This window comes from Strigops habroptila, chromosome 9 (genome assembly GCF_004027225.2).
Source record: "Strigops habroptila isolate Jane chromosome 9, bStrHab1.2.pri, whole genome shotgun sequence".
NCBI lineage: Eukaryota > Metazoa > Chordata > Aves > Psittaciformes > Psittacidae > Strigops > Strigops habroptila.
The window spans coordinates 23955260-23980353 of NC_044285.2; the positions used below are offsets into that span (position 1 = coordinate 23955260).

At 54.8% G+C, this 25094-nt stretch overlaps 2 protein-coding genes across 2 annotated transcripts; both read left to right on the forward strand.

Annotated features, from left to right (window-relative positions):
- Positions 1-5180: 5180 nt before the first annotated feature.
- ASB12 (ankyrin repeat and SOCS box containing 12) lies at positions 5181-6834 on the forward strand. The gene is made up of 2 exons (XM_030496807.1): positions 5181-5991; positions 6701-6834. The coding sequence occupies exons 1-2, from the start codon at positions 5196-5198 to the stop codon at positions 6832-6834; spliced, it is 930 nt and encodes a 309-aa protein (XP_030352667.1). The 5' UTR covers positions 5181-5195.
- Positions 6835-8284: 1450 nt separating this feature from the next.
- On the forward strand, positions 8285-17197 carry AMER1 (APC membrane recruitment protein 1). The gene is made up of 2 exons (XM_030498205.1): positions 8285-8410; positions 9483-17197. The coding sequence occupies exon 2, from the start codon at positions 9553-9555 to the stop codon at positions 12814-12816; it is 3264 nt and encodes a 1087-aa protein (XP_030354065.1). The 5' UTR covers positions 8285-8410; positions 9483-9552; the 3' UTR covers positions 12817-17197.
- Positions 17198-25094: the final 7897 nt, after the last annotated feature.

Genomic DNA, 25094 nt, shown 5'->3' on the forward strand with positions numbered 1-25094 from the left:
TTAAATCCAGCTCTGCACAGCAGAGGAATGAGGTGATGTAGGTTGATTTGATGTTTATAAAGCTTTATGAGATGCTTCTGGATGCCTCTTGGATTGGTAAATCCATGTAAATGGTTTAAGTCTGTGCCTGGCGAAGCAATGGAGGCTGTTTTAATAACCAGCTGTAAAATAAGCACTTGGAGGCAAAAAATACACCCAACACTTGGGGATTCTGAGTCCCCAGGTGCTTCAGAGTCATCTTCCTTCTTGCTAATTTTAAACGTTCTTAATGTTGCAGTGAAATCCTTCATGTATCTAAATGAGCCTTGCTTGCACTTAATTGGATTATTAGCATTAACACTGCCTGCAATTGATAAAGCTGTAATTTACATCTGGGGAAAGCACTGTCTGACAGCATCTTCATGAGGAGGATTTGAAACTTCCCTGTGGAAGCAAACTCCGGCTCCGAGGGGGCAGGTTCCATCTCGAGTCGTTGTAGGAGGATTATTCAAGGCTTGTGGGGTGTTTTTTAAGGGCTGCTCTAATGGAAGGTGTCCCTGCCCGTGGCAGGGGTTGGAACTGGATGAGCTTTAAGGTCCCTTCCAGCCCAAACCAGGCTGTGACTGTGATTAATGCACCCATGAAGCTGTGAAGAGCCTCAGGAGGGGCCCTGGAGCTGCTGTGGGTGCGTTTGCTGCAGGAAGGGATGGTCTGTGCGTGTTCGTGCCCTCTCGTGGTTGATCCCTGAATCACGTTGCTGCCGGAGCTCCAGGCTGGGTGGTGAGGAGGTGGCCAGCAGCAGGCAGGAGAAGTGCTGGGAATGTGCAGATGTTTCCATCGGCATGGAGGAAATTCCCAAGTTCAAAGGCTTTGCTGTGGTTTGGCTGTGACTTACAGCTCAAAGGCAGGAGGCAGAGGCATCCCCATGCAGTAACTGTGTGTTTCCGACCGTGGGGGCTGTCAGTAAATCCTTAATCCCTGCAAAATGATTTATTTGGTCCTGGTTAGCACTAAACTTTTAAATTGGAATGCTTAGGGGTGCTAAACCTGAAAGCTCATTACCTCGCTCAGCTGTGTTAATAGCTATAATCTTTTTAATGGAAGCAACTTGGTTGGATCGGATTTGCCTTCCCAAAAAACCTTCTTGATTGGCATTAAATACACTTCTGCTCTTTAATTCTTCCCCAATTAATGAAGAGCTGATAAAGGAGCTGCTTTGCCTGGAGCATAGGTCAGGTCAGCCAGTGGCTCCAGAGCTTGGAGCTCAGGCAGGAGCTGAAGCCTTCTCCTTCCTTCCCTGATGTTGGAAGTGTTGAGAAGCTTCTCCAAAACGGGTCATACTCATCTGGTTGGGGTTTATCTGAATCTGCTGATTTAAATATTCATGCAGGACAGCACTTAACACAGTTCTGTGGCTGTTCAGGGAGCACAGCGAGGTGTCACTTCAAGTTTTTCCAGCTGAGGGTGGATTTATCAGTGCATGCTTCATCGTTTTTGCTTCATTAGTATTTGGTTTAATCTCTGCTCCCTACTAAAGAGCTGGTTCTGAGGCTTCTTTTCTTGTTTAACAACTAAACAGCAGCAGCAACAAAGGAATACGCAGTTTATCATTACATTTTCCACTCAAGGATTTTCCTTTCATCTCTCAGTTCCCTACAGTTCATGTTTTCTAATGTGTATTAATTTGTTGTCTGTATCCCCTTGTTTTTCCCTTTATAATACACAGGATTTTTAATTGCTGCTTCTATTTCTGCATCTCGTTGCAGGGGTTTCCAGCCAGACCTGGCAGTTCTACCTGCAGCATCCCTGTTGTGGGTGCAGCTTCTTGACTCTCGATAAACCCTGAACTCCTGCTTTTGCTCTGACATTTATCCACATTTTTCCTACTCCACAATTCCATCTCGATTTGGAAAATTGACCTTTTTGAGGTACCCTATTTTTGAGTGAATTTGGAGAGAGCGAAACTATGAGGAAGCAGAAGTTTCAATCCTGTCAGTGCTGGCTGTTGTCCTGCTCTCCATGTTTCCCACAGTGTGGCCACAAACTGTGAGTGTGGTGGTGGCTCTGGGGACATCACAAATGGTTTGCAGAGCCCTGATTTTACTTCTTGCAGCAGTGGAGATAATTCTGCTGGGTGATTTGGTTCCCCTGTTGTTATCTCGCCCTGCTGATAGCGCTGCCTCCAACTGTCACACCACTCCTGCTCCACCACCGGGAAGCTTGGAAGAGGTTTACAGGGAACTGGATAAAGTAGGATTGCACTTACCAGCTGACAGCTTTTGATAAGGCAGCCCCAACGCTGCTCCCTGTAGTTTTGTTTGCCCCTGTAAAGCCTTCCTGCCTTCCTGTGTGCTGCTGAACTTGGTGAGCCAAAGCAGGGGTTGGTTCTGGCAGGTGGAGCTGGGAGGGAAGCCTGAGGAGCAGCTTGGGTGAGAAACCTGGACCTTTTGTCCTCCTTGTGTTTAATAAACAACTCTGGTTGTTTCAAATGGTTGTTTGTATTGCTCTGGAAGAGGAATGGGCAGTTGGGAGAGGGCTTAAGAGGGAATCCATGTGGGTGATTGGCAGTGACCGTGATAACATAGAGGCTGATGGTGCAGCAGGGACCGCGCTGCCCGGGCAGGGGGCTCAAACCACCGGTACCCTGCAGTTCCTGCAAGGGAACGGTGGAACAAACACTTTGTGTGTGCTCGGGCCGAGCAGCCCCAGCACCTGTCCCAGCCCCCCCGCCTCGCTGCCCTTCTCTATATTTACCCAGGGGGAGCTTTCCAAGAATGGAAGTGGTAAGATAAAACCCCCGAGGGGCTAAAATTAGCCCCCGCGCCCCGGCCCGTCTGCCCGCGGTGGCATTTCAGCTGTGAGCTCCACAGCCTGCGCCGCTGCGGCTGCACAGAGACAGCGTCCATCCCACCACAGCAGGATCCTCTCTTTTCTCTCCTTTCCCTTGTTGAAACCGAGGGAGGACCTGGCCATGGCACCACCGCTGCCCCGCCAGCCCTGGCTCTGAGCATCACCAGGTAAGGCACCAGCGTAACGCTGCCCAGGCAGCATCGGGCAGCCGGAGGTAACTGGGAACCAGTTGTAAATGGTGTGTTCTCTGTCATCTTCAGCTCTGGTCATAACCTCTTTTTGGGGTGTCTGAAGATGCACAGACAGCTTCCATCCCGTCAGCTCTGGTTTGGGCTCTTCTGGTTGAGGAGCAGCTGTGAGCTCCCCATGTGAGCACTTACACTGTCAAAGCAACATCCCTTTGGAGATGTGTGTTTGTGTGTTCTGTGGGTTTATTACTTTTCCAGTCCATTTCCCTTGGGAATATAACGGGGCTGCCTTTTTGAATTGAATCCGCAATAAAACCCCGACTCCATTAGCCACGCTGGTGGGGGGGTTCCAAAGCTCCAGAGCTTGTTATATTGTAGAACAATAGAATGGTTTGTGTTGGAAGGGACCTTAAAGCTCATCCAGTTCCAACGCCCTGCCAGGGATGGGGCAGCCACAGCTTCTCTGGGCACCCTGTGCCAGCGCCTCGGCACCCTCACAGGGAAGAGCTTCTGCCTCAGAGCTCATCTCAATCTCCCCTCTGGCAGGTTAAAGCCATTCCCCTTGGCCTGTCCCTCCATCCCTTGTCCAAAGCCCCTCTCCAGGTTTCCTGGAGCCCCTTTAGGCACTGGAGCTGCTCTAAGGTCTCCCCTTCAGGAGCCTTCTCTTCTCCAGCCTCCCCCAGCCCAGCTCTCTCAGCCTGGCTCCAGAGCAGAGCTGCTCCAGCCCTCGCAGCAGCTCCGTGGCCTTCTCTGGACTCGCTCCAGCAGCATGTCTAATGAATAACAGTAATGTCATAACTTCTATATAACCTGTCTGGGTTAGTGTGACCGGTGGAAGCGCAGCAGAGCTCTGCTGTCAGTTGCTGCCCTTACGCTTAACCTACTTAACCAAGCTGCAGCGTGGCCTCGTGCTGGGGCTCCTGCGAGCCTGCGCGTCTTGCCTCGCAGGCAGATGTGGGACGAGCCTCCTGTGGCTGCTCCGTTTGCAGAAAGAGGCTAATTGCTCAGTGCAGATCCTTGCCTCACCCGGGGCAGGATTGGAGCTGCCCGGGGACACCCGGCTCTGCCGCTGCTCCCCAGGGAAACCCGAGATGTGACCCAAGGGGTGAGGAATTCCAGCGCCCTTCCCAGCGGCGGCACTTCCAGCTGCTCAGGTGCCGGCCCGGCCATCACATTCCTCTTCCCACTGCCGCTTGGCCACGTTGAGGCTGGATCCTGCACTGAGTGTCTTGCGTTGAACCCAAATGCATTGGGTTCAGTGTCTCCTCACCTTCCGCTACCCCACTGTAGAAATCATAGAATCCCAGCCTGGTTTGTGTTGAAGGGACCTTAAAGCTCATCCAGTTCCAACCCCCTGCCACGGGCAGGGACACCTTCCACTAGAGCAGGTTGCTCCAAGCCCCTGTGTCCAACCTGGCCTTGAACACTGTCAGGCCCTTCTTGTAGCCCCGCTCAAGCAGGCAAGAGGGAGCAGAGGGTTTGCTGGACCCAAACATCAGTGTTGTTTCAGGAAGGGTGATGCTGAAAATCCTTAAACTGGCCACCATCATACTCACTTCATCTCCTGTTTTGAAACCCAACCCCTTCGAAGGTGGCAGGGTGTAAAGTTCTTGCAGTGCTGACAGTACAACATTAAATGATTACAGAGATAAAAAAGCCTGGGAGCTCCACATGCAGCATCTGAACTGCAACACCAGATTCAGGTATCTCAGCATGTTCTCAATCGCAGCTTTTTAAGGGAGGCAGCCCATATATGTGCTACAGCAATGACCTTCATATTAGCCCTTCAGCGTGGATTTCCTCACCCGTGGAGGCCATAAGCATGTCAGCAGCATCACAACCCGATGCTATTTGTCTTTTTGAATCATAGAATCATTCAGGTTGGAAAAGACCTTTAAGCTCATCAAGTCCAACCGTTCTCCAGCACTGCCAAGGCCACCACTAACCCATGTCACTGAGGGCCTCTGTGTGTGTCACACCATGGGGTGTGTCACAGGGACTTTTGGGGAAGAAATTGAGAATCCTCCTGAATTTGTCCATAAAAACACAATAACAAAAGGATGGTGCCAGTGCCAGGGGCTGGTCCTAACCCAGTGGTGGTGCTTTTGTTGTTGTCCCATAGATCTTTGGCTTTTCCTTTTATGATGAAAGCGGCACACAGGAGACAGACCAACGAAAATGAGCCTCATGGACATCACGAAAATGTTCTCCATGCTCCAGCCCAAAGCAGACGACGACGATGACAACAACAGAGATAGCGAGGAGCTGAACCGAGCAGTAGCTGAGGACAACCACCAAACCCTGGAGAACCTCTTATCCCAGGACAGGTACAAGAGGGTCATCAACCGCCAGAGCGGCTGGGGCATCCCCAGCACGCCGCTGCGCCTGGCCGCCACGCGAGGCTGTGCCCGGAGCATCAGGCTGCTCTTGGCACACGGGGCAGAGGTGGACAGCCTGGACGTGAAGGCTCAGACCCCGCTCTTCATAGCGGTCAGCAACGGCCACCGGGAGTGCGTGAAGGTCCTGCTGGAGGCGGGGGCCAGCCCCTGCGGCAGCATCTACAACAACTGCTCCCCGCTGCTCATCGCCGCGCGGGACGGGAACGTGGACATCCTGCAGCAGCTCCTGGACCACGGCGCGGAAACCAACGTTCAGGCCAGGCTGCCCCAGTGGGTGGCCAACTCGGTGGCCTGCTCCGGTCCCCTCTACCTGGCTGCTGCATACGGGCATCTGGAGTGCTTCAAGAGGCTGCTGCTTTACGGGGCCGATCCCAACTATAACTGCACCGAGGAGAGCGTGATTGCACACATCAAGGAGCCCAAGACTCTGCTGGAAACCTGCCTGAGGCACGGCTGCAGGAGCGAGTTCATCAAACTGCTCATTGACTTTGGAGCCAACGTGTACTTGCCCAATGTCACGGTGTATGAGGCAGCAGCCCACAGCGAGGGCCTGGAGCTGCTGCTGCAGGCGAGAGGTAACCTGTGAGCGTGGCCCCGGGGCTGGAAGTGAGGATTCATTCTCCTTGTTTGGGTGCAAGTTCCTTCACATTCCCCTTCCCTTTACTTCCTACAACTCCCTTTGCAGCATCACTTGCCTGAGTGGGTCTCTTAAACTCTTGAGTGTTATCTCTGTTTTACTCTGAACTCTTATTCCTTCCTCTCCCCCAGTGATTGCTGTGCTTAGGCCAAAAAACTAAGTCTCCAATTCTGAACAGAGCAAGAGAAGGACACCACAAGTTTATGGAGAACAGGTCTACCACCAGTGGCTGTGGCTTTGATACACATGCTACCTGAGGCCCTGGCAACCTGTGCCAGGGCCTCACCACCCTCATCTGTTGGGTTAGGGGCTGCTTTTCACCATTCCCCTCCTTTCTGCTGGTCAGCGTTGGCTCTCCTGTACTGCCTCTGTCCAGAACAACTGCACTTAGTTCCACATGAGGGTGGAAGATTCCTCTCTGCATGCCCAGCTCCCATGAAACAAGCTTGGGGCTCAATACAAGGTGTAGCCAGCCCTAGCAAAGATGTTGGGTTTTATTCATTTATTAAGTTATTATTATTATTGTTATTATAATTGTCATTGTTGTTATTGTCCTTTGCTTAGGATCGTGCCTGTGTTGGAGGGGAGCAGGGTCATGTGTCCTGAAGGTGACCATTTATCTCCTTTTTCCTCCTCTCCTTGCACAGCTCATCCCAAATCCTTGCTGGCTCAGTCCCGGCTGGCCATGAGGCGCCTCCTGAAGCCGGCTGCCCACCTGCACTCCCTCGGGAAGCTGGAGATCCCAACGGTGCTGGCAAACTACCTCCAACACCAGCCATGACCCACGTGAGGGACGCCTGGCCTGTGCGTGTGCCGAGCACCTGCATTAAAAGCTGCTCTGACACCTGCCCAGTGTGAAACCACCTGAATTTGTCATCACAGGGTCATTTCTGCTTATGAGGTGTCCCCAAAAAGCGGTGCCCAGGTGAAAAGATGGGAAGGGCAGGAGAAAACAGAGACCTGAGCTCCTGGTCTGCACCAGGGTGATGCTAGAGCAGGGTCTGGTTTAGCTGGGCTTGACCCTAAACCCTCTTTACTGAAGGATTTTATACCTTTAGTTGGTGCTGGTTGGAGAAGGGGATGGGAAAAGGTGTGGAGAGCAGAGAGAGAGGAGCAAAGGCTGCTTTTACCTCCTCTTCTCCTGGGGAAGAGCGGGATGGAGGGAGGCACGACCAGGCCTCTACATCCCTTCCCCAGGCCCATGTCAGTGCAAAGCCCAGGCAGGGGATGAGATAAGAGCCAGAGGCCAGAGTTGTCCCCAGAGCCCCAGCTCTGTCTTTAACCATCATCTTACTCACCTCAACGAGTTCACGTTATGACCAAAGAGTTTTTTGTGATTGGGCAGGGAGTGTTTTTTAATTAAAAATGTTCTTATTAAACTCTTGTGCCCTGTTTCGTGAGACATCTTTTAGTCGAAGAGCCCAGCACCCTTTGGAAGGGAATTTCAGCCTGGAGCGGGGCATCCAGGCAGGGGTGCTGCCCACCACTTGCTCCCACTCACCATCACTCCTGCTCTCATGACCAGCAATGGGGACAACATGAAGGGTTGCCCTCACTGGCTGGAGGAGCTTTTCTGGCTCTTCCCACAGCCAGGAGCTGATGGATAAACCACACCGCTCTGGACTGCTTTGGGATGCAGCAGAATACATCCCCCATGGCTTAGCCCACGCTGCCCTAACTGCATCCCAAATAGAAGCACCATAAGGGCAGAGGCACAGGGCCTTTGGGATCTTTGAGGACTGTTGGTTTGCAAAATACAGGCACGTTTCTGCCTCATTTATGGACAAATCTGTTGTGGATTTCCATGCACGAGAGGAGCTGAGGGTGTCTCCTCTGCTTGGGGGGTGTCCATGCTGTCACACCCGCGTGGGGACTGCGTGTGGCTGTAGGAACACATGGAGCTTTGGGGGGAGGAAGGGTCTTCACTGCCTGCCTGCTCAGCTGGGGGTGTGCAATGGGTGCTCTGCTCTGGGTGTGCAGTGGCTGTTGTGACCTCTGGGTGTGCAATGGGTGCTGTGCTCTGGGTGTGCAGTGGGTGCTGTGCCCTGGGTGTGCAGTGGGTGCTGTGAGCTCTGGGTGTGCAATGGCTGCTGTGCTCTGAGTGTGTATCAATGGGTGCTGTGAGCTCGGGCACTGCCGGGTGGGGCATTAGGACCCGGTCCCGCTCACGCCTTCCCGCCCTGCGCCACACCCCCGCCGACGTCACAGAGGTCCCGCCCTCGCCGTGACGCAGGCCCCGCCCCTCGGGCCGCGCCGGGCGGCCGCGCGGACCCGGCGGCGCCTCGGCCTGGGCTGCCTCGGGGCCCGCCGCCCGCCCCGGCCCCGCCCCGGCCCCGCCGGGCCCCGCCGCGCCGCTGGTGAGTGCTGGGGGGGGGGCGCGGTTCCCGCGGGCGGGCCCGGGGCCGCCGCTGCCGCCCGGCGCGGGGGGGGGGCGGCGCTTCCCCGCGGCTCCGGGCCGGGGCCTCCCGCGCCGTGCCCCGGGTGCGCTCGGGAGCGCGGAGCCGGGTCCCGCCGCGCCCTCCGCAGGGCCCGGCGCCGGGGAGCGGAGCGGGGCTGGGGAGAATCCGGCCCCGGGAGCGCTCCAGGCCGGGCTGGACGGGGCTTGGAGCAACCTGGGCTGGTTCGCGTTGAAGGGACCTTAAAGCTCCTCCAGCCCCAGCCCCTGCCAGGGGCAGGGACACCTTCCACTAGAGCAGGTTGCTCCAAGCCCCTGTGTCCAGCCTGGCCTTTTGGTGTATTTACCGTCTCCAACCTCACGTTTGCAAATGAAATGTTATTATTTTAGTTCTCCTGTTACCAGCATCGATCCCGGATCAGATTTAAAACCTCCCTCTCTCTGCTCCTGAGATAATCTGATCAGGGCGGTTCGTTGTGGATGTTTTTAATGCAATCCCCTCTCGCTGGAGAGATGGTTTGAAAAACAATTTAAATCCTCTTAAAAAAAAAAACCCTAACAAGTGCATTAGAACAGCTTTCCTCCCGGGCACATGCTCAGTGCAGGGGCTGTATACTGGCTCAGCTCCCCATTGAAATGCTCCCTGTACCTTGGTGCTAGGTCTGGGAATGCTGGGCTGGGGTTTGGCGGGTGCCAGACCCCGCTCCCTGCCTGTGTTTGCCCCCTCAGCGGTGGCTGGTACCTGAGCCCGGTGGCAAAAAGGCCGGGAAGCCGAAGAGGTTGGAGGGAGGTGGCTCAGGGGTGAGACCTGCTTGTCCCTGGGCAGCGGGAATGCTGCTGAGTGGAGACACGTGGCTTTCCTGCACTCCTAAGCTGGTGCATTCAAGCAGTGTGATGGTTTTATGCCCACTTTAAGGAATGGAAGGAGCCAAGTGGCCATTGGAGGCTTTTGCAGCTCCAGTTCCAGCTGGTGACCAAGCTTTGCACCACCCGCTGCCCTCTCCTCACCTCTCTCCCCTCTCTCGTTGCTTTAGCTCAGCTGTGATGCCTCAACCTCCGCACCCAGAAGAGGACTCCGCTCCCAAAGTCACCCTTTCCAGCTAGATGCACCCAACCCAGGCAGCTGCCATGGAAACGGGCTGCCCGGAGGAGCCTGCCCGGACCGGGACGCAGTCGATGGCCTGTGGCAGTGAGCAGCAGCGGGAGGAGAGCAGGGACCAGCTCCCGGAGCAGGGCAATGCCTCCATCGCAGCCGCGGAGCCGCAGCCGGCGCCCGGGAAGCTGAAGAAGACGGCGTTCAAGCTGTTTGGAGGGAAGAGGAGCATCTGCACGCTGCCCAGCTTCTTCGGGGGCAGGAGCAAAGGCCAGGGCAAGGCAAACTCTAAGAAGGGCCTCAGTAAATGTAAGACCCACGATGGGCTCAGCAGTGCTGCTTACGACAAGGGTGGTGGGGCGCAGCTGGAAAGCCCTGCGGAGGGGAGCAGGGATCCACATCCCGGCCCTTTGCCGAGCTCCCAAAGCGCTCACGTGGCCGTAGACACCAGCGCCAGGTTTGATTTTGGCCAACAGGACGGCTCGCCGCCAGGGAGCATTGAGGGCTGTGAGAAAAAGCCCAATGGAGATAAATCCTCTTTTCTCAGACCCAAAAAAGGCCTGAAAGGGTTTTTTAGCAGCATCCGGCGTCACCGGAAGAGCAAAGTGGCCGAGTGTGAGAAAGCCGAGCTGCTCGAGGGGAGCGGGGACGCCGAGGAGGCCGGCAGAGCTCCTGGAGGGGCAGTGGAGAGCCAAGGGGCTGCGGAGGGAAGGGGACTGGGTCCGGTCCCTCCTGGCACAGCCTGCCCGGGGGGCCCGGAGGATGAGCACTTCATGGGCACGGCTGGTGAGTGTGGGGAGGCTGAGCCCGGCTGCCTGACTGCTGCTGAGGGCAGCTCCGAGGGTGACACGGTGACAGCGCCAGGCAAGAGGGATGCTCTGGATACAAAATCGGAGGCTGACGCTGTTGTCTGCGCAGAGTTTGACCATGGTAACATGCTGCTGGCCTTTCATCCGGACTTCATGGACAACGACCCACCCTGCCTCAACTCCGGGGACCTGCTGAGCCTCATCCTGGGAGATGCCACGTCCCTGAAGAGCTTCGATTCCCTGACGGGGTGCGGAGACGACATCGCCGAGCCCGACATCGCCGAGAGCACCATCTCTGTGGAGCGCAGCAGAGACGCTGCGAAGCGGAGCTCCTGCCTGGTCACCTACCAGGGCGGTGGGGAGGAGATGGCCATACCCGAGGAGGCAGAGGAGTACCTCCACCAGCTATGGAGCAGCAACGTGGCAGGGGACAGGAGCTACGGAGCCCAGGTGTCGAGCAGCAGCCTGGAGACCCACGCCTCGCACGAGGCTGAAGCCCACCCCTACATAGGGGATGCGATGGATGGTGTTGACCTCCTGACACCACAGAGCGACCAGCAAGAGTCTGCCCCTAACAGTGACGAGGGTTACTACGACTCCACCACGCCGGGGCCGGAGGATGAAGCCGGGGATGGGCTGGGTGAGCTCAAGAAGGATCGTCTTCCCCGGGACAGTTACAGCGGTGATGCACTTTATGAGTTCGACGCGCTGATGAGTCCCTCTCACGGGGAGGAATCCCTGTTCGAGAGCAAAATCTCACGTCCCGGGATCTTCAGCTACTTCTTGGACTTCCGCCTCCCCGCTGAGAAGAGCCTGATCCAGATGATCGATCAGAAAAGAGGGGTGATGGAGATGGAAGAAGAGGGGCTGGCGGCCATTCAGAAAGAGCTGCTGTTCTGGGAGCTGCAGGGGGAACCGGTCTTGAAACGACTTGATGTTTCCAGCAAGGAGAAGTGTCCTCTTGAGAAGCAGTGTGTTGAATGTAAAACCAGAGCAGCCAGCTCGAGTGGCAAGAATCAGAGTGGCCTTGGTGGTGAGCAAGTGGCCTCGCATGCCCCAAACAGGGCAGGGAACAGTGGGGGTTCGGTGACTAGAGCTGAAAATCCAGAGTGGAGGGATTTTCCAGGGACTCTGTGTCCAGAAAACTGTTACAACAGCCAAAAAGCTGGAAGTTGCCTTATTCAGCTCATGAAGAACAACCCGGGGTTCGAGTCGGACCCAGACTGTGGGTTGTTTGGGGGCTCCATCCACGGCGGCGTAGCCCCAGCCAAAGCAGGGATGTTCCCTGGCTACAGGCTCCTGGAGCACGAGGATGGTGGTGGAGAGGAGACCTCCAGCAGCAAGCCCCAGGCGGGCAGCGAGCCCGAGCACGCCGTGAGCTTCTCACAAGCGCTGGTGGAGTTCGCCAGCAGCGGGACCCTCTTCTCCAGCCTGTCCGAAAGCCTGGGGAGCTCGGCCTCGGGCTCCTCCTTCACCCAGAACCTCCCTGCCCTCCCCACCATGGTCACCTTCGACGTGGTCGACGTGGAGCAGGAAGGAGAAGGAGAGTGCGAGCAGCACCCTGACATGACTGCGGGCGAGGACATTGCCGAGGCCTTTGAGGACGGCTACGGGCAGAAGGAGTCGTTGGCTGAATGTGACGAGAGAATGTCCCCGGGGTTCGCCCCGGGCTCCTTCCAGAGCTGCGACTGGGGCGTCACCAGCCTGCCCCGGCACCTGCGCCTGCATGGGCTGAGCCCTTCCATGGCGCCGCTCTCCATGGACCGCAGGAGCCGGTCGCTGGACACGGAGAGCCTGGAGCTGGAGCTCGCCGAGCCCCAGGCCGCCAGGAGCGGCCCCCAGCCCGGCCGGCTCTGGGCGAAGCGGGACGGGGGCAGAAAGGACTTGAGCGGAGCGAGGAGGAGCCGGAGCAAGGAGGAGGGCGAGCTGGTGGCTCCCGATGGCGGGTTGAGCTGGCCGGGCTTGCAGCACCTCCAGCACCACCCCGACGCGGGGATGGAGCTCTGGGGCTTCGCTCCGGCCGCCGCCATGGAGGGTGCCTGGGAGCCCCCGGAGCAGCCGGGCTCTGTATCCCCTTTCCTGCCTCTTTCCCAGAGCATCTCTGGGGAGACCCCGGAGCCGGAGCTGAGCAGGCACCCACTCAGGCCCTGCAACTTACCTCTGCAGCCCGATGCGAGGTGGTCCCGGGAGGCGGCCGGTTCCTACAGGTACCGCGGAGAAGCCGCCACCAAAACCCTGCCCCAGTTGTTACCCTCGGGCGGAACAGAGCCCGAGCTGCCCCCGAGCTTCGGGTTCGCTTGTTCCCCGGAGAAACGCGGCAAGTGCAAACCCGTGGGCATCGCCCAGGGCGTTCCGCAGCATCCCAACGGCTCCACGCAGAGCCCGGAGCGCTGCGGGGAGCCCCTGAAAGGCAGAGCCCCCCCCGGCGCCCGCAGCGCTGCCCTCAGCCGCACCGACCCCGAGTAGCTGCTCCGGGGAGGGAGCGGCAGCGGTTGCAAAGGGAGGGAGGAAATAAATCCGTGAGTGACTCGAAATGAGACCTGGGCTGATGAGCTCCTCCGCTGCAGCCTGGGCCATGCTCCCGGTGCTGCGGATGCTCTGCCAGGGCTCGGAGTCACCTGCGGGATTCGTGTGTTAACACTGAGGCACCTTCTTGTTGCCCCCGCGCACGCTCACGTTGCTGCTGGAATGAGAGCTGGGAATGGACCCGTGGCAGGTTTGGGGGTTTCCTGCAGGATTGGAGCCTGGGGGAAGCTGTTGAGGGAAATTGGGGGGGTTTTCTTCCTCTTCTTGGTGAAACGTTTTGGTTCAGGCTCACGCTGAATGTTTCCATCTCAGCCTCCGTTTGGGGAGGAGGGATGTTGTTTCCAGAGCGAGGATGGAGGAGACTCAGCCAAAAGGGGAACTTTGCAGTTATGCTTCTATTTATTACTCCTTTTCCCTGGTCCCAAGGAGAGCAGGAGCTGATGTGTGTGTGCTCGTCGCGTCCCCAGGTCTAGTTTTGATTTGCTCAGAGATGCCACGCGTGGAGAGATGTGCTGTCCCTCTTAAGAACAAAGTGTCGCTCCCTCCTTTGTCATGGTCTGTCTTCACAGTGTGGAATTCCAGTTGAAACCTTTCCCATGCTTTGTCCCACGCTCCTGGCCTCTCCCAGGCCATGGGCACAGGGATGAGGTCTTTGGAATAAGCTAAATTTGCCTCGTGCCTGTAGCTGTGAAGTTGCAGATGTTGTTACTTCCTGCAGAAGGAAGGTTTGTGGGTTGGTTTCTTTAATTTCAATTACTTGATGGTGGTTTTCTTTGCATAAACTCGTGCGAGGAAAGTGCTGTGTTGGTTGGAACACAGGATGTGAGCAAGCCTAACCTGGGATGTAACACAGCCTCAGCTGGGCTTCACGGCTTCTTCCTCCTGGCTGGAGGGGACAGAAGAGCTGGAGGTTGCTGCAGGTTTGGGGTTTGGTTTTCCTGTTTGAAGGTGCGTGGAGGAGGGACATGAGCTGAGACGAGCTCCTGCAAACATCTGCTTGAGGCCGCTGGTCCTCGAGGCATCTCCCGTGTCCCCACTCCACGATCTCAAACACTTCTCTAAACCAAACCTCCCTGTCCATGACTCTCAAAGCTGCTTCCTCCTCCTGTCCAGGCTCTGTATCCTCGTTTTAATTCAGTTCCTGATGATGGGTTTTGTTCTCCCCTGAGTTGCCCCGTTTCTGCTTTTCTTTGCAGCAGAATTTGTAGCATTAAAAAGAATAATCACGAACTGGAAATGCCCGAGTTTCCTCCAGAGTTTTCTCTGGTGTTTTCTCCCCTCTCTGGAGCAAAGTGCGGGTCAAGGGGCAGCTCTTCCTGGCCCTGACTCGCTTTTCCTGCCAACTCCTGCTGCTCCCTTGACCCGCAGCCCTGCAGGGATGTGGCTCCGGTTGGGAACCTCAGCAGCTCCCTGGCATCGCCGGATTTACAGGCACAAGGAGCTGGTTGGGGTTTGGTTCCCTCCCTCCCCAAGCAAAATGAGGTGCTGGTATTTCTTATTGAGAAGTGATTCTTGACTGCCTTGTCCTTGTGTGTGTTGAAGGAGCAGGGAAAGGCAAAGCCAGGCTTTGCTTACCTGCTTATGTCTGTGTTTTCACCCCTGAGCAGACTGCTGAGCTTAGAGCAGGCCCATCTCTGTATCCATGGGCTCAAACCTGAGTTTTCCAGCATTTCCCTCCCAGTCCTGCTGCAGGAACCCGCTGTGCCACATTCCTTTCCTCCCATCCCTTTGCACATCCAGAGAGGATTTCATGGGACAAACCCGGCTCCTGATGCCGCTCCTGCTCCGCATCCCCAGCCTGCAGGGGAGAGCACGGTTGGCCACGCAGGCATTCACAGCCTCTGCCTGCCCTGACAGCAGCTCCTTGATGGGGTTTTAATTGCTATTTAATTTCAGCGTGTCACCAAAGGCACCTCGTGGGTTTCTTGTAGCATTTTGTGTCTCCATGGTGCAGCCTTTGCCAAAGTCTTGGTGAGGTGTGGAAGTGTCTCGGTGCTCAAATGAATGTTCCGTTACAAGCGCATGTCTCTAGGAATAATCCTTCTGGTTGTAGGTACGTCGTGGGAAGGCTCAGTGCAAACAGCTTCTAGACTCGAGTGGGTGAAAGCAATACAGCCAAGACTTGATAATCTGACTTTATACCAAAGGTTTCTCCCCTTAATTGGATGGGAACTAAATGAAGCAAAAACCTATTGGTTTTAAATGAGTTTTCCAGAAGCATTTTTGGAGCTCATTTGCTGGATTATTGGCGTATTCTGCTCCATTAACCCAAAGAAATAAAGAGTTTCCAATGTGCTAACCCAGCCTGTAAATTATCACTGCTGTAGAGAGATTGGATTTCACTGCCTAATGTGCTGCTCTTCCTAAAACACCCGTCTGTCCCAGGATAGATAGGAAGAGAGCTTCTGGTCCTGATCTGGATCCAGCCGTTAGTCAAATACTGCCTTACCTGAGGAACTCAGATCTGAGAGTGGTAATGGAGGCTTTTTTAATGAAAAAGGGCTTCAGATTGTCTTGCCAAGGTATTAAGGAAGTCTCCCATTGAGGAACCCATGGAATATGTGGAAGGTTTTGCCTCAAAGGGATGAATTATGGCTGTTAACTTGCAATGAAACCGCTGACAGTGGGTCAGTCTACCAAGTAATTCTGTATTGCATTTTGGGGACTTTAGGGGGTTTTTTTGTTTGTTTGTTTGTTTTTATACACATAAGAAAATGGTCGATTTTATCTATTTTTGTATAGTTTGGCATTTTCTATTCATGGGGAATCTTTACGGACTGTTCCTTTCCTCACGTGCGGTGTCTGGTGAAGCGGTGTGGTTCACCTCTTCCCATGGAGAAAAGGCAATTCCTGCTGCTGCTCCCACTGCCCGTGCAATGCAAGGAAACCACCTCGCTCCTCCTGTCACCTCCTGTCACCTCCTGTCACCTCCTGCTCCACTCCATTCCCAAAGCCCGCTCCGAAACCCCGTTACCAACACCCCTCTCTGCACACACCGCTGCGACATCTTTGCTTTCAGGCAGCTTCGCCACACTCGTCAGCTGCTATTTCTTTTTAAGCTTTGTTTTTAATCTGAATTTGTGGATTCTGGTGATTTCTCCCTCAAATATTGTCTTTAAACTGGAAAACCCACAGATTTCAGTCGGAGCTTCCCCCTCTGTCTGCTTAAATTCTTTTATCCAACTGGGGCTTTACTTAACTCCCCGGGCAGGAGATGCTCTGGGTTGGTGCATGGTGATGCTCTTGAAGCCGAGGGTGAATTTCCTCTCCCGTTGGCGCTCCCTGGCCGGGCTGGGAGCTTGGCTTTTGCCTGTTCCATGTCTGAGGATTGCTCTTGCCATAATCCCAGGATCCACGTGGGATTAACAGGGCTTTCCACCCTCTCCTCCTCTCCTGCCGTGCCAGGCTGGAGCCTGGGGAGCTCCAGCTCCAAGCTGCCTGCATTGCCAGCACCAATAAAGCATCTTCCTGAATAATGCCACCTTGAATTTTGGGATCAGGAATGCAAGGGGAGCTTCTGATAAGATAAGATCCAACACTAGTTCATGTGGCTCTTCTTGCTTGTGTTTTTTGCTTAGTTGAATGAATGTGCTGCTTTGTTTGCTCGACTCTGGAGGAGCTGTGCCCCTGCCGAGTTTGCAACCCTGCACAGGGGGTAGGGGCTGAAATAGCTTCTCTGCAGAAGGCCGCGGTGCTGAATGGAGCAGACAAGAACAGAGTCAAACAGTGACGGGCAGCAAGAAAATTAAATGCTGAAAAGCTAAAAGATTACAGCCCAAAGCAAGTTCTTCCCTTCTCCCCCCGGCCAACGCCAGCAGAGACGGCGAGTGCTGCCGAGACATTCGGCTCTGCACAGATCTGTATGTCTTTAACTGAGCAGCTCCTCACCCCCTGGTGTTTGGCTTTGGCTGAGGTGGGTTCCCAGCACGGGGCCGGGTGGGCAGGTCACTCACAACATTCCTGGGGCGCCCCGGCCCGCGCTGCCTTCCACATTCCCTCTGCCCCTTAAGGCTCCCCCCGCTCCAGCTGGGGCTTCCTGCTCCTCTCTGGGTGCTGAGTCCTCCTGGAGGCTCCACTTGGGTGAAGTGATGGATTAAAGGCTAGAAAAGCCTCTTGGTTCTAAAGAAATATAGTAATTCCCCTTGTCCCAACCGGAGGCAGCTCCTCCCCAGTGACCAACTTGTCTGAATTTGGGGTTATTTCATTTTCTTTCTGGTCTCATTGCTACTAGTCCTTTCAACTTTTTAATGTATTGATTGTGTTTTAAAATGAATGTTCCTTTCACTGAACTCTAATGAATAAACTTCAGATTTTTAGAGAACATTGGATTTCACTTGTGGTTTGTTTCCTTCCTGCTTATTTTATGCTTGATTTAATCTTTCTTCCCCTTCTATCTCTTGATTATTTGCAAGTGAAGTGGCTTTTCAGTGGGAGAAGGCAACAGAAGAGATGCTTCAGAGAGCACAGCACGCCGCTGGTCCACACCACACCCCGGGCAAATGAGCTCTGCAGAACATCCATCATTTACAACACCAGCCCCCAGAGGTGAATTTTTCCTCTTCATTTCTCATCCTCTGTCGCTGCACTTGAGCAGAGGCTGATGTGGGTGATGGGGAGCAGAGATCGTGTGGCTCCGAGTTAATGAAGCATCACTGGTGTGGTCCCTCTTCCCAGGGTTGAGCCAGCACACGGCAGCGAGCCGGGCTCCTTCCTGTTCAGCAATATTCCATAGAACCATAGAATCCCAGACTGGTTTGGGTTGGGAGGGACCTTAAAGCTCATCCAGTCCCAGCCCCCTGCCATGGGCAGGGACACCTTCCACTAGAGCAGGTTGCTCCAAGCCCCTGTGTCCAACCTGGCCTTGAACACTGCCAGGGATGGGGCAGCCACAGCTTCTCTGGGCACCCTGTGCCAGCGCCTCAGCACCCTCACAGGGAAGAGCTTCTGCCTCAGAGCTCATCTCAATCTCCCCTCTGGCAGGCTAAAGCCATTCCCCTTGGCCTGTCCCTACAGGCCCTTGTCCAAAGCAACTCTCCGGGTTTCTTGTCGGCCCCTTTTGGTGGTGATGGGGATGTATTATAACAGAGGAATTTCCATGGCATTCATGGGAGCAGGAAAACCAGTGACAGCTTCGCCTCCCCTCCTGCCCTGTGCTACTTGGTTGGCCTCATCAGTAGGTTCCCTGGTATAGACGGGGTTGAAGGGATGGTTTAATTTGTTTTTCTATTAAGCAATAAGCACTTCTATTATTATAGCATTATTATTTAGTAGCATTAGTTTCCTGGTCTATTAGTTTCTCCAGGCTGTGTCTCTCTATCCTGCTCTGCTGGGGCTTTGTGCGTACCCCTGGGCGATGGCACGTGCTCATGGGCACTGCTGAGAACTGCATCTTGCCCCAGCTAACAGCTGATGAATGGCTCATTCCTGATGGGTTTTAATTAGCAGCCTCTCCAACACCGCTCTGGATGATGAGCTGCTCAGGAGTGTGTAGGGAGCACGTGGCTGATGATGGATGGGGCAGGGTATGGAGGTGAGCCGAGGCGTCTGCTCTGCCCCGTGCTCCAGTGGCTGGTTGAAAGAAGCCCATCCGTCTGCATGACTCCTGCTTCACCCCCTCCTCTTCCTCCTCAGCACCCGGCTGGGGTGATTTCATCACTGGAATTGGGAAGGAAAGCTGAAATAGATTTGCTAAACCTCCCTGAGCCAAGTGATAGCTTTGAGTGAATAGAAATGGTGAGCCAAGAGCGATGGGGATGTGTCACCCCATGTGTGTATGGGGGTACAGGACCTCTCCTGCTGTTAGTACAGACACAATGTGCCACAAACTGGCTTTTCTCTGAACATCTGCAGCCTGAGGTGTGACGGGGCACAGACCAGAGGCAGGGTGAGGGGCAGGCAGCGGTGCAAGACGCTGGTTTGGGGCTCAGCTGCTTTCAGAGCAAGTTAAATGAGGCAGCTGGGGGAGATGGGGCTGTGCCCTGGCCAAACACTTCTATCTGTGATGGCACCTTCTCCATTGGCCGTGGGGTCCTGCTGCAGCACGTGGTTGGGATGGTGAGTATCTCCCTAAGGTTGATGCAGGTACCAGGAGCATCCTTCCCACCCATCCTGCTTCAAGCACCAGTGGAGAGCTACCTTCCATCCTGGCAGTAGCTTGGATGCTGCTTCACACATTCCTCAGGAGCATCCCAAGGTTTCAAAATGCATTGAAAGGCCCAGAAGACGACTCCTGCTTCCCTCCCTCCCCTCCTCAGGCAAAAACTGGATTTGTAAGGAACTGTAATTATCTTAGTGCCTGATGAGCTGCTACATTAATGAGTCTGGAGCAGCCACGGAGCAAACCCCGGCTGCAAGGCGGATGCTCTGGGGAGGCTTTGTCTTTTCTCACTCCATCCACTGGAGATTCCTGGCCATCCATCGTGCTGGCGGGAAGGGGAAACCTCTGCTGCAGGGGTCTGTGAGCAACTAGGGGTGTGTGTTGCCTCTCCTCCTCCTTGTGCTGCCCTAAACCTCCTTAGATGGGAGCATCCTCTCTGAAATTGTGACTGATTTTGCTCCTGGACCCCCAGATGTGGCCGAGCATCAGCTATCAGAGAAACTGCCCCATGCCAGGCCCAGCACAGCCACCATCTGCTGTCTCACCCAGCCATTGATGCCTGTAGCCATTGAAGAGCTCCAGGGCTCCTCACCAACAGACCAGCCACAGGTCACCCCTACTTATGCTTGATGCCTCTAATGGGAGGATGCTGGGAACTAATAGTGTGATAGGTTGGATGGGGCTTGGAGCAACCTGCTCTAGTGGAAGGTGTCCCTGCCCATGGCAGGGGTTGGAACTGGATGAGCTTTTAGGTCTTTTCCAACCCAAACCAATCTGGGATTGTGAGACTGGGTTATCCCAGTGGGCTGCAAGGGCACAGACTGGCAGAGAGATGCTGCAGGAGATGATTCCACCTTGTCCCTGCATTGCTTTCCCCTTCTCCCACCGCATTCCTGCTGCACACATGGCAGGGGAAGTGTTTGGCCATGGCAGCGGAGCGGTGCTGCTGAGGATGGTGTGACGGGCACATGGGATGGCTCATCCCACCGGGAATGCTTCAGACCTTAATTGCCTGCTAGTAAATACAAATCGGCTCGTTCACGGCAAACAAGGCTCTACTGACAGGAACACCCTGGCAGGCAGTTGTCATCATGCAAATGTGTTTCACACTTTGAAGTGTTTCTTCTTTTATTTCCTTTTTATTCCAAAGTCATCTAAAAAGCCTCAACACAACAACATTGCTCCAGCAGGAAGACACGAGCATCTGTGATGCCTGCGGGATTCCTCATGGCTCTTGTTTCCCAGAGACTGGAGCAGAATGGGTCTTTCCAGAGCTGAACGTGGCTCTGATTCAGTCTCAGTTGTCGATATTCATTAAAAACCCCCAAAACAACATGATTCTGAACTTCACCTCGGTAAGGAAGGGGTGGTTCAGGCAGGGCAGCTCCGGGGCTTTGAGCTTAGGGTGCAGCCCAGGAATAAGGTGGGTGCTGGGGGGGGACCTGTGGTACTGAGACCCTGACTGCGACCAGGCAAAGCCCAGCCTGGCCCCTGTTTCCTAAGCCTGGTGTGATAAGTAGTGGCCAGCCCATTGATCAAGGCAGTAGTTAGGGATTTGTGGCCAGGAAGCTCTTCCCACTCTGCCTCTGCTGCACCACGCACTCTGCCAGGCTTTGCTGGATATTACATTTAATCTTTAGCTCTCAAAATCCTCACTTAGAGCAGAATTCTCTGCTCTTGGAGGTGTGAAAGCACTGGTCGAGGTAAATCCCTTTTCAAAGGTGCACAAGGCCAGCGGGGTCAGGCAGATCTGCTTAACGGGATGGTTACCATGGGAGAAACTCTTTCAGGCAGGTAAAGCCCTTTGTGCACCCTCTGTCTGCAGGCATGGAAAACAAGAACTGGAAATAACGTTTCACCTCAGAAACAGGTAAAACCAAAGAGACGCAGGGCTGGGGACCAGGCTCCATGCAGGGAATGACCGAGTAGTGGCTAATTGCTGCTGGATCACATCCCTGAGCATCATTCCCTTCGACCAGGCTTTTCCTCCTGGAACTGCTCCCGTCTGTAACGGTACCAGGAAAGCTGCTGAGCCTGGGTCCGAGGGCTGGGAAAGGTCCTGAGCCTCTGACTGGCTCTTAGCTCCCTCCAGAGAGATCTTTAGGTGCTGGGGCCATCCCCTGCCCTCCCTGAGCCTCCTTTCGAACCAAACTCCCGCTCTGTGCAGGAATCACACCCGTCTGCACGGATTTTCGGACCAGTTTTGATGCTGGGCTGACCTCTAAGGGAGAGCTCAGTTATTGCAGTTATCCGGCTGCAGTGATGCTGAGCTGGGTCTCTCCAAAGCCCTTCCCAGGGCTCGGAGCTCCTTCTGGGAACACAGAGGGGGCAAACATGGAGACAATCCAGAGCTTCACACTCCCATGGGTCTGGCCTCCCTCGGTCCCTGAGCCTTCAGCATCAGCAGCCCCAAGACACAGGTGCCCTGTAGAATACTCCAGCCAGGTTCCATCATGCTGGAAGGACACAAGCCTGGCTTTGCAGCACTGTCAGCTGGATCCACCTCTGCGTGGGTCTGCCCACCCTCCCTGGGCTTCCTTATGGGTTTTTCCTTATTTATCCCTATTTTTTCCCCTAATTTATGCCCTGCTATTTTTCCACCAGGTGTCTGGACAAGAGAACAGGGGGATTTGGGGCATCTAACCATTATTCATCAGTTATTCTTCTATCTATACAAGCTCCTGTTGGCTGATTGTGAACCCAACAACTACTGTTTCTCACGTGCCACCAAGTAGCTGTGTCACAGTTCTCTCCCTGTTTTCCCACAGGACAGTTTTGGAGCCAATTGCCAGAGCCCTGAGGGCACTAATAGTCCTTAATGGCCCTGAGCAGCCTCACCTGGGACCCCCTCATGGGCCCAGGAGCCCATTTAAGCTCAGCCCTGGCCCTTTAGCCCTTCCTGGGCTGTCTTGTCCTGAGCCTGCAGGGCTCCAGCTCAATCCCAGCCCATCTATGGACACAGACCCCAGTGATCCAGACCCCAACACATGGGTTGACTTCCCAGCCTGGCCATGGAGCTGCCTTACCACCAGGAATGTGCCTTGGCCACCATCCTTGTCCTGCTCACCTTGCTCAGGTACCACAGGGCCAGCCCCTGCCCTGCCAGCTGGGTTATCGCTCCTGTCCCTTGGCTGCTGCACTTGGTGCCATCACTGCTGACCTCGAATGTCCCCAAAGGGTGCTCTGGGGCCAGGCAGGAGCTGCCATGCACGGAGAAGGGATGTCTAAAGGGCAGGATGCCAGGGACCCGCCAACAGATAAATAAACCAAGGCTTTATAAAGTCACACGAGGCTGGCTGCGTTTGTTCTCGTGCCAAGCGCTGCCTGAGGAAGGCTCCCTTCTCTTCCCTGCGCTTCGGAAATGCACAGAAAGGTTTCCAGGGCGTTACTTAGCATCTCCAGGGATGGGTGCAGATGGGGAGTGAGGCTGCGCTGCTGCAACGGGACCTGCAGAGAGGGTTTCTGCTGCTGCCGGGGTGGCAGTGGCGAGCTTGGCTCCACTCTGGCCATCCGGGCTGCGTGCTGATCCCCATGTAATGCAGCCCGGGCAGGCTCCAGCTCAGGGTGCTGCGGTGTCATAGAATCACACAGGGGTTTGTGTTGGAAGGGACCTTAAAGCTCATCCAGTTCCAACCCCTGCCACAGGCAGGGACACCTTCCACTAGAGCAGGTTGCTCCAAGCCCCTGTGTCCAACCTGGCCTTGAACACTGCCAGGGATGGGGCAGCCACAGCTTCTCTGGGTTCCAGCTTCTACTTGCTCCTGGTTAATCCCCTTCCAGCAATGCAGGAGGTGGGATTTGCAGCTTCCCTCCACTGCTCACCTCCGTTCCCCGGGTGGTTTCCTCTTTATTCAATTTTCACGTGCTTGGCTCCACCCTGACTTTTTCCCTCGGGAATTCCAGCGCAGCGGGCCTCTGTAACAGCGGCTCCTCCTGTGAGCCTTGGTGGATGCTCTGCCCTGCCTTCTTCCCAGGGCGAATCCCACCTGCGTGTCCGTGCAGAGGGCTCGGCGCTGGGGGTAAGCGCTGCTGTCTCACACGAGGCCCGGCGAGGCAAGGCAGGAACTCACATGTTGGTGCCTGTGTGTGCTTCCGCCACGTCTGAGGACCTTCCTCCTCCGCCCCGGGCCGGTGCTGCTGAAGGGTGACACGCGAAGTCGTGTTGGCTTTGATGGGGAGGTTTGCTCTGTTTGATGTGATCTGTTTGATCTCATCTCCTGCCTCCCTGCTGCGCTCAGCTACGTCTTTCCCTGTGCCTTTTGTGCAACGCAGGGATGTTAAATTCCATGTGCATATTAACGTCGTGTCAAGGATGTGCTGTTATCTTCTAAGGGCTCCTGTTTCTTTTTGGATAAATCACTTGTTTGCAATAATAAAGTGCCTCTTGGTGTGAAACTAAGGGGGGGAAGTGAAATCTGGAACTGAGCCAGGCCCGGGGAGGGAGGAGTGCTGCTTTCTGCTGTTTCTTCCAAAACCACCCATGAACCAGTCTAAAACACAAAACTCCTCAATGTGTGTCTATAGGTTGCTCATTAACATGACACCACCAGGAATGCCGATGTTCCAGAGTGAAGCTGGGTCTTTCTGCTCCTCTCATACACCCCGAATGTCTCTCGTGGCCCTGCAGCATGTTATTTTAGCTTGGTGGCTGTTTGCTTGGTCACCTCCCCAGGGAGGATGGCGCAGCACGGCTTCTCCTTATTTAGGGCTTTTTTCCCTCTTCTTGAATCCTTTTTTAACACTGACCACCCTGGGGATATTTTTGGCTGCCACACAGCATCTTCTGCTCCTTCTTTTAGGAGTTCTGAGGCTGGCAAGAGACCTGGGCCAAGGAGGAAGCGATGAGACCCCCAGAATGAAAGGATCTGGTGGGTTTTTTTAGCTCAGGCTCGCCCAGGGAGAGGTTCAACTCTGTTTTTCCATTAAACAGAACAAGCATCTAGGAGAGCTGCTGGCATCTGGATCTTTGAAGCAGGAGAGCTGCAGTGACCAAGGCACCATGTAATAGAGGTAAAACTGGCCTTGACCTGGCATTTTTGGGGACTGGCTTTAAACCTGGGATAAAGTGATCTCGGCATCTGAACCATGGCCACAGGGTCGCACACTTGGAAGCCCACTCCAGAGGTGGGATGCTCCAAAATGAGCCCATTGCTGGTGCAATCAGGTGTATGGAAGGATTGTTTTGTTTTCTTAAACCCAGCAGACAGCAGTGATTTTATCAGAGCAATGGATTTGGCAGCTGAGCAGGAGGAAACGGAGCTGCCTGAATGCTTCTGCGGTGAGACAGGTAAATTAACACAGCCTGACATACACATCCCCAGCTTTTGGCCCCAGAATGAATGTTCGTTTGAGGTGAGACTGATATCATTGGTGTGACTTGCCTGGTTACATGTGCAGCCTTTCAGAGTCAACACTGTTCTGGACTCCGATGGTCTCTGCTGACTGGGGAGTGGGACAGTGCTCTTGCCTTGAGCCAGCCCCAGGAGCTGAAACACCATTTTACTGACCCTCCTGTGACCATGAATTCAAGTCCTGGTTTTCCAGGACAAGGACTGACAGACCTGGAGTGCTTTTCCTGCAGGATTGTTCACTGGCTGCTCTCCCTGCATAAGTACTTGCCTGCAACCAAGGTAAGCCAGCCTCTGCCGGGATAGCTATGCAGCTCTGCATGCCTTTCTCCAGCTACAAGGCTGCCTCTCCACACCCTGACTCTCTCCAGCCTCTCTTGCCCAAAATCTCTTCCCAGTGGGTGATCAGGAGGGCAATGGTGCCATTAATGACGCCTAATGTCATCTCCCTGCCTGTGCCATCCTGCCAGGAGCACGGCGTCCATGGGAGCTGCCTGCAAGTTTGAGAGGGTCAACTCTCCCATCTCAAGGATAAAAAGCAATTTCTTTCCCCTTTTGCTGGTGCAGAATGCACTCAGACACAGGCTTTTGCATTATTGGTGGTGGGTTTGCTCAGGTGCCTCAACTCAGGGTGAAACCAAACATCGCTCTGAACAGCAAAGGATGGCAGTGGTAGCTTTGAAAGGCTTTTGGGATAAGGCATGGCTGAAAAAGCACCAGAACAAGGTGTTTGAGAAGCTTGATCAGCTTCAGTATTGAAAGCTCCTTTATGA